General features: G+C 44.2%; 1 protein-coding gene across 4 annotated transcripts in view; it reads right to left on the reverse strand.

Annotated features, from left to right (window-relative positions):
• The window catches only part of CASZ1 (castor zinc finger 1), a 336,500-nt gene that overhangs the window by 122,434 nt on the left and 200,781 nt on the right, over window positions 1-13,285 (reverse strand). Inside the window, exon 1 of one of the 4 annotated variants that reach the window (XM_082274520.1) lies at window positions 8,290-8,378. The exons of the other annotated variants lie outside the window; for them this stretch is intronic. Coding sequence (XP_082130646.1) covers window positions 8,290-8,344 — 55 coding nt within the window. The 5' untranslated portion in view covers window positions 8,345-8,378. Of the gene's footprint in view, window positions 1-8,289; window positions 8,379-13,285 lie in introns of those variants that run through there. 4 annotated transcript variants of the gene reach the window in all.

Here is a 13,285-nt window from a genome sequence, read left to right on the forward strand (position 1 = left end):
TTCTTTCTCTCGGCTTCTTAGTGAGTATTTGTAAACTAGATATCTAATGGAAAATTATAGGAAAATTATAGTGAAAGCCATGATGAGAAAATCAGATTACCCCCAATTCAATTCTGCCATCCCAGCCCACACAGTGCGTTCTCCAGATTTTTTTTTCCCATAAATGCCAATGCCAGGGGTCCCTATAATCAAATAAAATTGAAAATCATCTTCCCATTAAATTCAATTAGCTGCAATTTCTAAAGCCTATCAGAGATTTTAATTACTAAATTATAAAATTCTCCAATGCTAAATTGAAGACCCGAAAAAAAAAATAAAAAAATAAAAAAAGTGTATCTTTGCGTTTCAGTGAAAAATACGGCAGGAGACCTTGGCTGGCTGTCTTCCTGTCCCTTCTTATCTCCCTGTGACAAGGCTGAGTGTCCCTGCACTGCAACGTACCTGCGCTGCGTGACGCCTGGACGCTGCATGACCACAGGGGGAGGGGGGGCAGGCTGGAAATAGACAATCCTCACTACAATGCCCAGCAATACAACAAACACCTTTCCAGGTTCACATGCATTGCAGCCCATTGGTTGTTGGCTGCATTGGTAATTTGCCTGTTTCTATACCATAGCACACACCCATGATGTTCATCCATATACACATTCAGATTGTACCCAGATCCTTCACAGACAACCCTGGGCAAAACAATTCAGTACCCCAAAGCTGGCAGAGACTGGCCGAGATTCAAACCATGTACCCACCAGTGGTTATGCATTCAGTGTGGCTTTGCTGGTGTCAATGAGCCCTTAAGTAGGCCATAGATGGTATGATTTGGCAACCCTACTTCCAGGTTTGGACCAACCTAGGCCTATTACTACAACAACATGTGGCCATATTAGGTCTATGATGTCGCTGGCATTCCCACCCCTTTGTTTTATATGCAGAAAGTAGACCATGGGATCTGTCGGGATCAGCACTATTCCTCCCAGTACACACCAGTGGCTATGCATTCAGTGTGGCTCTGCTGGTGTCAATGAGCCCTTAACCACTTAAGCCCCGGAAGATTTTACCCCCTTCCTGACCAGGGCCTATTTTGCGATTTGGCACTGCGTGATTTTAACGGACAATTGCGCGGTCTGGCGATGCTGTACCTAAACAAATTTGACGTCCTTTTTTTCCCCACAAACAGAGCTTTCTTTTGGTGGTATTTGATCACCTGTGCGATTTTTTGATCATGCGCTATAAACAAAAAAAAGAGCGTCAATTTTGCAAAAATAACAATATTTTTCACATTTGTTTATATGAAATTCCCAAAAAAAAAATGTAAAAATCAAAATTTTTTAACATTTTCGGCCAATTTGTTTTATGCTACATATGTTTGGTAAAAAAAAAAAAAAAATCGCAAAAAGCGTATTTTGATTGGTTTGCGCAAAAGTTATTGCGTTTACTAACTAAGGGAAAGATTTTTGTCATTTTTGTTGTTTTTTTTTTTAACGCGTAATGGCGGCGTTTTGCGATTTTTTTTCCGGTACTGCGACATTGCGGCGGACAGATCGGACCCTTGACTGACATTTTTGACACTTTTGGGGTTACCAGTGACATTACTACAGTAATCAGTGCTATACATATGCACTGTTACTGTAAAATGACACTGGCAGTGAAGGGGTTAACTTTTTTGAGAGGGAGGGGTTAAGTGTGTCCCTAGGGGCGTGCCTCTAACTGTGATTGGCTGTGGCTTGAGGTGTAGGAACAGTGATCAATGGTCCTACATAGTAGAACCGTATGATCACCATTCTTACACAGGGGAGAATGACAGGCGGCTTGTTTACATTAGCCGCCTGCCTTTCTCCCTCTCCACCGACGATCGCGAGTGACCGGCGGACGATCAGGTCCGCCGGTCACACGCGCGGGGGGGGGGTCCGTGACCACTCGGGAGCAGGAGCGCGCCTCCGGGGGCGCGCGCTCGCTCCATAGACCCTCACAGGCTAGCGACGTAGTACTTTCTCCCGCTCTAATGGACGATCGCGAGTGACTGGCGGGCATCGGGTCCGCCTAGCACACGCGCGGGGGGAGTCCGTGGCCGAGCGGGAGCGCGCCTCCGGCGACGCGCGCTCGCTCCCCAGAGCCTCACAGGCTAGAGACGTACCAATACGTCACTTTGCCTGTGAGGGGCTGACCGCCGCAGTATATGTACTTGCGGCGGTCGGCAAGTGGTTAAGTAGGCCATAGATGGTATGATTTGCTTTCCTGCAACCATGGTGGCTATAGCTGCTAGCAATAGTCGCATTTAAAATCCCACAGGCTAGTTGTACTCAAGTTAATTAATGGATCAATGAATCAAGTTGGGTACAATCAGCCTGCCCCATACAGTGAGGGAAAACAGTATTTGATCCCCTGCTGATTTTGTACGTTTGCCCACTGACAAAGAAATGATCAGTCTATAATTTAATGGTAGGTTTATTTTAACAGCGAGAGACAAAATAACAACAAAAATATCCAGAAAAACGCATTTCAAAAAAGTTATAAATTGATTTGCATTTTAATGAGTGAAATAAGTATTTGATCCCCTATCAATCAGCAAGATTTCTGGCTCCCAGGTGTCTTCTATACAGGTAACGAGCTGCGATTAGGAACACTAGGAGTGCTCCTATTCTCAGCTTGTTACCTGTATAAAAGACACCTGTCCACAGAAGCAATCAACTCATCAGATTCCAATCCCTCCACCATGGCCAAGTCCAAAGAGCTGTCCAAGGATGTCAGGGACAAGATTGTAGACCTACACAAGGCTGGAATGGGCTACAAGACCATCGTCAAGCAGCTTGATGAGAGGGTGAAAATAGTTGGTGCAATTATTCGCAAATGGAAGAAACACAAAATAACTGTCAATCTCCTTCGGTCTGGGGCTCCAAGCCTCATGGACGTTCAATGATCAAGAGAACGGTGAGGAATCAGCCCAGAACTACACGGGAGAAACTTGTCAATCATCTCAAGGCAGCTGGGACCAAAGTCAGCAAGAAAACAATTGGTAACACACTACGCCGTGAAGGACTGAAATCCTGCAATGCCCACAAGATCCCCCAAAAGCACATGTACAGGCCCATCTGAAGTTTGCTAATGAACATCTGAATGTTTCAGAGGAGAACCGGGTGAAAGTGTTGTGGTCAGATGAGACCAAAACCAAGCTCTTTGGCATCAACTCAACTGGCCATGTTTGAAGGAGAAGGAATGCGGTCTTGGGTGAGAACCTCCTTCCCTCAGCCAGGGCACTGAAAATGAGTCGTGGATTTGTATTCCAGCATGACAATGACCCAAAACACACGGCCAAGGCAAAAGAGGGACTGGCTCAAGAAGAAGCACATTAAGAGCCTGGAGTGGCCTAGCCAGTCTCCAGACCTTAATCCCATAGAAAATATGTGGAGAGAGCTGAAGGTTCGAGTTACAAAACGTCAGCCTCAAAAACATATGGACTTGGAGAGGATCCGCAAAGTGGAGTGGTACATAATCCCTCCTGGGATGTGTGCAAACCTGGTGGCCAACTACAAGAAATGTCTGATTACCAGCAAGGGTTTTGCCACCAAGTACTATGTCATGTTGGAAAAGAAAGGGGCCATCCCCAAACTGTTCCCCCAAAGACGGGAGCATGAAATTGTCCAAAATGTCTTGTTATGCTTTCACCTAAAGAGTTCCCTTCACTGGAACCAAGGGGCCAAGCCCAACCCCTAAAAAACAACCCCAAACCATAATCCCCCCCTCCACAAAATGATTTAGACCTGTGCACAAAGAAAGGTCCATAAAGACATGAATGAGCGAGTTTGGGGTGGAGGAACTTGACTGGCCTGCAACTCCATAGAACCCCTTTGGGATTAATTGAGGCTAAGACTGTGAGCCAGGCCTTCTCGTCCACCATCAGTGCCTGACTTCACAAACGCACTTTTGGAAGAATGGTCAAACATTCCCATAGACACATTCCTAAACCTTGTGGGCAGACTTTCCAGAAGAATTGAAGCTGTTATAGCTGCAAAGGATGGGCCAACTCAATATTGAACCCTACGGACTAAGGCCCCTTTCACACATACGGTCCGTTCAGTTCATCAGTTCAGTCACGTCAAAATGTATCAGTTTTCCATCCGTTTTTCATCCATTTTTTATCCGTTTTTCATCCATTTTTCATCCATTTTTTTTTTTTACATCCACTACCAATGCAAAAACAGACGACAAAGGGACTGTTTGTCCATTTACATCAGTTTTTCATCCGATCCGTTTTTTTGACAGATGAAAAATAGGGCATTCATCCGTTCCAAAAAACGGACATTGACGGAAGCAGATGAAAACGGATGATCATCCGTTTTTACATAGAGATGCATTGATGTCCGTTTTTCATCCGTCAACGGATGGATGAAAAACGGACAAACGAACCGTATGTGTGAAAGGCCCCTTTCACACATGCGGTCCGTTCAGTTCATCAGTTCAGTCACGTCAAATGTATCAGTTTTTCATCTGTTTTTCATCCGTTTTTCGTCCGTTTTCATCCGTTTTTTGTTCCTTTTCATCCAACCTTTATCCATTTTTCATCCGTTTTCATCAGTTTTTTGTCCGTTTTCATCCATTTTTCATCCGTTTTTGTATTGGATGTAAAAAAAAAAAAAAAAAAACGGATGAAAAGCGGATAAAGGCTGGATGAAAACGGACAAAAAACAAATGAAAATCGACGAAAAACGGATGAAAAATGGATGAAAAACTGATGGAAAACTGATACATTTGGACCGTTTGTCCGTTTACATCCGTTTTTCGTCCGATCCGTTTTTTTTTTGACGGATGAAAAATAGGGCACTCATCCGTTCCAAAAAACCGACATTGACGGAAGCGGATGAAAACAGATGTTAACGGATGATCATCCGTTTGTCATCCGTTTTTACATAGAGATGAATTGATGTCCGTCAACGGATGGATGAAAAACGGACAAACGGACCGTATGTGTGAAAGGGGCCTAAGACTGGGATGCCATTAAAGTTCATGTGTGTGTAAAGGCAGGCGTCCCAATACTTTTGGTAATATAGTGTACATGTCCAAGCCTACAATATACAGGATGCTCCTCCTATAATTAATATTTGACATAACCTAAATCATCTGGATATTGTGCCCTTCTCCTACCCCAGGGATCCTCAAACTACGGCCCTCCAGCTGTTGCAGAACTACACATCCCATGAGGCATTGTAAAACTCTGACATTCACAGACATGACTAGGCATGATGGGAATTGTAGTTCCTGAACAACTGGAGGGCCATAGATCGAAGACCCCTGTCCTACCCCCATCAGCCTCCATCGCTCCCTTCCTCCACAGTAGTTAGCTAACGGCTCATTGTCCAGATATAGAAAGAATATTCAGACTTGGCTCCAGTGGTTGCTGATGTCACTGTGACATCATCAGTGCCCCTATCGCATCGTACATGTATCGGCACACAACACTCTGATCATAGCGGGGAAGAAGAATGATTATTCCAAGGAAAATACAGTTTGTACACTGGAAGGTAAACAATAATTATTAGTCCTAGATAATGAGCGGCCGGGGAGAAGGAGCCTTCCCAATCCAACATACTCAAATAACTGGATAGAGTTATTAATTAAAAGTAACTACAAGGTCAAGAATTGATAAAATCTTCCCAAATATAAAATCAAGAAATATAATAAAACTTACTTCCGGGCACAACAAAAAAAAAACAAACAACCTTTGCCGTAATAGGAGACCCACAAAGCATTTACTGTAGATGACGTCTAAAAAAAACAGAATGTGCCGGCTATAAAAAATAGAGATAGTCTGCTTTCACATGGGAAGTCCGTTCGGGTTCGCCTGTTAGTTTTATTAGGCAGACCTGATTGGAAGGTCCATGTTTGCCAACCAGCTGCCCAATACAAGGCTTTCCTTGAATGGATGAGGGAAGACCCTGTATTTTACCTATCCCCCGGCTCCCATTCCTGTAAAAGGCACACAAGACTTTTTTGTGAATGGATAAGGGGAGAGGAAGGATCCCTGTACTGTACTATAGCCGGAGAGGTCAGTTACAGCGCTGGAAGAAGAGCTCTGTGTGTAATATCCGGCATGAATGAAACTGTCATGTTTACAGTAAGCAGCAGCCGTCCTTACATAAAAAAAACAATTATTAGAGATTATTAAAGGGTAGTTCCACTTTCGTGGGGGAAAAAAAAATAGCAAATAAAGAAAAAACAATATAGCGTATACAATTGTGACACAAATCATATTGTAATTAAATGTTATTAAAAATGACCTTTCCTTTTCAATCTGCAGCTGTTGTCATTTTCTGAAAATGCAATACAATATGGCCGCCTAGAGCTGTTCTGTACACAGAATGTATACTGACCACACCCCCAGAAACATCATTTCCTGCTTGTGTGATTGGCTCACCAATTTTCCCAGAAGTCTGCACTAAGATAAAAGTCAGATTTTTGGCATCCCCTGCAACAAAAATGTCATTTTTGGTGAGATAATCCCAATAGGAATCCCTAAAGGGATGCAGGCCCAGCAGATTTCCTCATTAGTGCTCTGCAGCTGCACAGCTGATTGGTAATAATGAAACCACTCCCATTAGACCCACTCAGCACAGAGGAACAAACAATGATTTCTTCAGAATAACAAAAGGAAGAATCTGTAAAAAAGTTTGTTACAATCCTTGTAATGTACAGAGATCACCCAGAGGGGAATGTTTTTTTCTCAACAAAAGTGGATTACGCTTTAAAGATTCAATTATAGCTTTTTCCTAAAAACTCATTTTCTTTTCATGGACCTCCACTTTAAGTGGACTACACCTTTTAGGCTGGCCTTACACTAGGAAGTTTGTTCACAGGCTGCAAGAGGAAAAAAATCTAACAGATACCTGAACAGGGAATTCATCTGCTTGGATGTAGCTGCTGTTCAGATGACAATTTTCCATCCAGCTCCTCCAATTTTTCACTGGAAGCATGTTGGGTGGGAGGGGGGTTGTCAGGAACCAGCCAAAATTCAAACAGTCTATGGCCAACTGGCTGAAATGTGAACAGCCAATGGCCAACTGGCTGAAATCCGAACAGCCAATGGCCAACTGGCTGAAATCCGAACAGCCAATGGCCAACTGGCTGAAATCCGAACAGCCAATGGCCAACTGGCTGAAATCCGAACAGCCAATTACCAACCGGTCCAAATCCGAACTGCCCAAAATCCAAACAGCCAATGGTCAACTGGACGAATGACAAACAGCTAATGGCCAACCGGCACAAATCCAAATAGTCAATGGCCAACCGGCTGAAATCCAAGCAGCTAATGGGCAACCGGCTGAAATCCAAGCAGCTAATGGGCAACAAGCCAAAATCCGAATAGCTAATGGCCAACCGGATGAAATCCAAACACCCAATGGGCAACCAGCCAAAATCTAAAAAGCTAATGGCCAACCGGACAAAATCCAAACATCCAATGGCCAACCAGCCAAAATCCATATAGCCAATGGCCAACTGGCCGAAATCAATAAAGCCAATGGCCAACTGGCCAAAATCTGAACAGCTAATGGCCAACCAGCCGAAATCGGAATGCCCAATGGCCAAAATCGAAACAGCCAATGGCCAACTGGCCTAAATTCGAAAAGCTAATGGCCAACCAGTCGAAATCCAATGGCCAACTGGCCGAAATCTAAACAGCCAATAGCCAACTGGTCGAAATCCAAACAGCCAACTGGCCGAAATCCAAACAGCCAATAGCCAACCAGTGGAAATCCAAACAGCCAATGGCCAACTGCATGAAATCCAAACTGCCAATGGTCAACTGGACGAAATCCAAACAGCCAATGGCCAACCGCCCGAAATCTGAACAGCCTATGGCTTTAGAGGGTGAACCTACAGCCAGCTGTTCAAATATTCAGATCTCCAATATTGACAATACTATCTTCTGGTGTAATTACCTAGGAGCTCACTCATACCAGCGGCCGCTAGTCGCAGCAATGTGCAAATTATCATTCACCGCATGCCACCAACACATTCTGTACGGCACCCAATGCATCTCACCAACGAATGTGTGTTTTTGGAATGTCACCAAAAATGTGTGCTGCAGTACGGTGTGCATTACTGTGATGTCATAGAGTGCATGAACCCGAAATTGCTTCTAAAAAACCAAGAAAAGTGAGGAATAATCGGGATTTGCAGCAATCTCCTCTCTACTGGGAGACGCCGGTGGCACGTCATCCGGCAAACATGTAAATATATACTTTGGTAAATATACGGTGAGCTGTCAGGGTAAACCATGTCCTCATACAGAATCCTCACCTTTCCTCCTCCACTCCGCCGTATTCCTTATCCCCTCCACACCGCCCAATCCCATCTGCCGGTCCCCATCTCAGATCTTCCTTCACCCGCACTCGGATCCCAAAGGCTTTTATTTTTTGGCAGTTGCAGTCGGTAATAAGCAAATAAACACACATTAATTATACTGGTAAAGTATTTTTCCTTCAATAAAAAAAAAAAACTGGTCGGACCAGATTCTCCGGTTCAAATCTTTGTCTTTCTCTAGAATTAGTAATCAGTTTCAGTTGAAAGCTCCAAAACTCAAAAGTCTGTTTTGCAACCGAACAATTACACAAGAGAGCGGGCGACGGGGACAAACGGCTTTGTGTGTGGGCGGGCGGGCGGACCTGAGCCGCCGGATGTCCCTCACCCAATCATACTAAAAATAATCAATACTTTATTATAGGGCGATAAGGGTGACCATACATGTTGCAATCTGTCTGTACAATCAACTTTAAAGGCCCCTTTCACAATTGTGCGCCCTAAAAGTCGCATGATTTTGACTGGACTTGAAGCAATATCTGTGTAATCTTGAGGTCTATGGACCTCAAAACGCATCAAAGTCGGACCAAAGTAGCGCAGGGACTGGTTTGAAGTCACAGAAATATGAACGGTACTCATTGGAAATCATGGGGTACGGCTGGTCATGCGACTTTGCAGTCCCAAATCGCAGGACAAGTCGCACAAGTGTGAAAGGGGCCTCAAACTATGTCATATGAGGCTGGCGGAGTTGTATCCAATCAGGATTGAATGTATAGAACACGTTCACATCAATGCATTTTTGTGCTCTGCGTTTTTGGAAAGGGTTAGCCTGGGTTCACACATATGTGATGTCAGCACTGCATTGCTGTGCAGATCACATGCGATGTCTGTGCAAATGCGAATTCAGCGGAACTCGCATTGGATTCCCATGAAAAAGGTGCAGGAACCCTTCCCCACCCCATTGGAATCGTATCGCATGAGTGTTCACACCCATGCGATCCAATTCCTGTCTGAATTCACACTGCGATCTGCGAACCGATCTGGGGGTGTCATTAACTTTGTGCTGACACCTGCAGCGGTTCGCAGAGGGCAGTGTGAACTGCCTGCAGGGGAGGTGGGATGCAGGAACCCGCACTGGAATCGCACTGGTTCCCGCATTGCATATGTGAATTTTGTAAACGCAAAATGGTGCTTTTGTGGTTCAACAGACTTCAATGGAGAAGCTACAGAAAAGCATGTAGTACGTTTTTACTGCAATTCTGCGTTTTGAAATCTGCCCATCAACAAATCCCCCCCCCCTCCCAAAAAAAAAAAAACATAAAAAAAGCAAATCGCTGTAAAATCGCAGTAAAAAAGCATGGAAAGCACAGCAAAAAGCACTACGGAAACGCTCTAAAGCAACATACATAGGTGTGACTCGAGCCTAAAGTGGACCTTCACCCCCCAAAAAAATCCTTTTTCCACAGGCTCCACCCCCTCCCCCTGGCCCCACCCCCTCCCTCTCCCAAAATTGGATACAAGTACTTTTCCCTTCTTTATGCCAGCCAGAATGACCTGCACTCCATATATGGGCAGATGTTCTGAAGGGCTCTGGGCCAGCCTTTGCCACATTTGCACAGGCAGGGGTGAAGACAGCACAGATAAGGAGGTCCCCCATCTTTGTTTGTAATGCGCATGCGTGGGGAGGCTCGCTGTGTGTGCAGATGTGCCCCAGGGCTCTGCCAGGTCCCCCAAACTGGGCATATCTGCCTTCAAAGATGGCGGCACGGGTGAGGAAGGGTGGGTCCAGCATTAGGGGACTAATGTTCCTCTTTGAAGTAGAAGTAAAGGCAATTTTCATGTTGAATGGAGTAATAGAGAGGTTATAGCCCCTGTCAGGTTTCCCCCCCCCCCCTATCTGTGTCCCATTGTAAAGAATTCCCTTCACTTCCTGTCCCATAGCCAAACAGGAAGTGATAAAGTGACGGAATTCCCAGTTGTCACCAGAACTAGTGTCCCCATTGGAAGATTTCCCCTCTATTACTTTTCTGGGGACAACCCAAAATTTGGGGATTTTCTTTTACTTTCAATGATAATGGTAAACAGGACAAATAGAGAGGGTAAATCTCTCTAATGGGGACAGCAATAAAAACTGACAGGGGTTCTAATCCTTCTCCTCTCTATACAAAACTAAGGGGAAAAGAAAGTTTTGCCTTTAGTTATACTTCAAAGGGCCCCTAGCAGGTGGGGGGGGGGGTAAAGTGTCCCTAAACCCACATCAGTAACATCACTCTGTATATGCAGTAAAGTATGCTTGTTAAACTCACTATGGGACCAAAGGGGTTAATCCTCCGCATTGTGTAAAAAGGCTGTTTGATCCTGTCTTCTCTGATCCTCCCATTCTTCTTCCGTCCCCAATCTATCTGCTGATAGTACAGAGCCTTGGAAGCACTCTGCACATGCTCAGTTTGGAGTGTATTGCTAGAGTTTTTTTTATTCTTTATTGGGAGGGTGCATGTGATCAGCACAGGGCCAATCAGCACTGTCCAGACAGAGGGTCAGGGGTCCTGCAGTCACATAGGACAGTCAGAGGAGAATGAAAACTCCTCCTACAAGCTTTAACCAAACACTGATAGAAGTTACAAGTCACACAGATATGAACGGTACTCATTGGAAATCATGGGATATGACTTGTCATGCGACCTTGCAGTCCCAAATCGCAAGACAAATTGCACAAGTGTGAAAGGGGCTCCTTAGGCCCCTTTCACACTTGTGCGACCCGAAAGCCGCGTGACTTTGCCGCGATTTTGCCTAGACTTTCACACTTGTGTGACCTAAAAGCCGCGCGATTTTGCCTGGGCTTTCACACTTGTGTGACCTAAAAGCTGCCTGGTTTTGCCGCAAATTTGCCTGGACTTTCACACTTGTGTGACCTAAAAGCCGCGCAATTTTGCTGCGATTTTGCCTGGACTTTCACACTTGTGTGACCTAAAAGCCGCGCGATTTTGCTGCGATTTTGCCTGGACTTTCACACTTGTGTGACCTAAAAGCCACGCGATTTTGCCGCAAATTTTCGCCTGGACTTGAAGCAATGCCTATCTCTATGGACCTCAAAGCACATCAAAGTCGGACCAAAGTAGGGACCACTTTGAGGTCGTTACAACTTGGAGTTGCACAGATATGAACAATACCCATTGGAAATCATGGAGTACGACATGTCATGCGACTCTGCAGTCCCAAGTCGCAGGAAAAGTCGCACAAGTGTGAAAGGGGCCTAATTAATTAGAAAATAAAAAAAAATATATATATATTCTTAAAACAAAAAATTTAGAACAAAATATGACTTGTGTGTGGGCAGCCTGAGGCCGCTATCCTTCCACCAATGACACGGGGAGCACAGAGGCCGCGGCTCGGGTCTATCGGCATTTGTATGTTTTACAGCACGGCAGCCTCTGCCTGTAGATTACATTCCACCCCTCCCCCCTTCTCCCTCCATTCTGTCTGTTAGTCCTATCATATTTTTTCTGTTTAGCGGACCATGAATTAACCTTCATACCAGTTACAGGGCTATCAGGTCCTGCCGCTAGTAATCACCAAACTTCCATTGTCTGCAGCCACAAATCTGAGTATATCCTGCAGATCAATGCCATGTAATCAGGTATGGTTATTGCCGGGAGCCATGATGGGGGTCCGGGATCAGGTTCTCTCTTGGTAGGTCCATGCAGACACTTGGCCATTTAGGTCTTTAAAGCGGTATTCAACCCCAAACCAAAAATGTAATATATTGAAGCATACCAATCATTAGATGCGGTGGCTGCATTAGTTTTCTTTTTCAGGCTTTTTTTTCCTTCTGTTTTCACCTGCTGATCTGGCCAGTAACACACCTCCTGTATCAGGCTGCATTCACACCTGAAAATAGCATCTTTGAGCATTTTTCCAGCGTTTTTTTTGCATGTTTTTATGTGCAATTTTGGTGCGCATTTATGCGCTTTTTATACAGCATTTTCAAAGTTTGGCTTTTCTTTTATCAGCCAATAGAGAAAACTATCACCTGTTGCATTATTTGTTGCTAGGTTTTTCAGCTTTATTAGCTTTTCCACCAGCTTTTTATTTATTATTATTATTATTATTATTAATTTATTGCTATTATTGTTATATTATTATTATATAGGATTCATATAGCACTAACAGTTTATGCATTTTTCCAGCGTTCCATTGTCGAGCATTTTTCCAGCGTCTTTTTTTGCATTTTTTTATGCGCAATTTTGGTGCGCTTTTTATACAGCATTTTCAAAGTTTGGCATTTTTTTTCATTAGCCAATAGAGAAAACTGTCACCTGTTGCATTATTTGTTGCTAGGTTTTTCAGCTTTTTTAGCTTTTCCACCAGCTTTTATTTTTTATTATTATTAATTTATTATTATTATATTATTATTATATAGGATTTATATAGCACCGACAGTTTATGCATTTTTCCAGCATTCCATTTTCGAGCATTAATCCAGCCTTTTTTTTTTTGCATGTTTTTTTTGCTCACAGTTTAAGGAACCCCCTAGTAACCTCTAGAGGAACCCTATGGCTCCTAAACCTGGCAGAGGAAGGTCTAAGTCAGTGGTCTCCAAACTGTGGCCCTTTGCTTGCTGTTATCCGGAACTTGGGGCAATCTTTCATCCACCGATACCAACAATGGGACATAATTCCCCCCCCCCCCCCACAGACACCAATGAAAGGGCAGAATTCCTTCCAATGACACCAACAATGAGGTGCAATTCTCCCCAATAACACCAAAGATGGGGCACATTTCCTCCCAATGATACCAACAACGGGGCCCCGTGAAACCAATAATGGGGTGCAATTCCTCCCACTGACACCAAAAATGGGGTCCAGTGAAACCGAAGAATTCCTCCCAATGATACCAACAATGGGGCCCAGTGAAACCAAAGATGGGGCACAATTCATCTTAATGATACTAACAATGGGGCCCAGTAAAACCAAATATGGTGCACAATTCTTCCTAA

Source organism: Pelophylax lessonae (genome assembly GCF_965119305.1).
Source record: "Pelophylax lessonae genome assembly, chromosome: 12".
Lineage (NCBI taxonomy): Eukaryota > Metazoa > Chordata > Amphibia > Anura > Ranidae > Pelophylax > Pelophylax lessonae.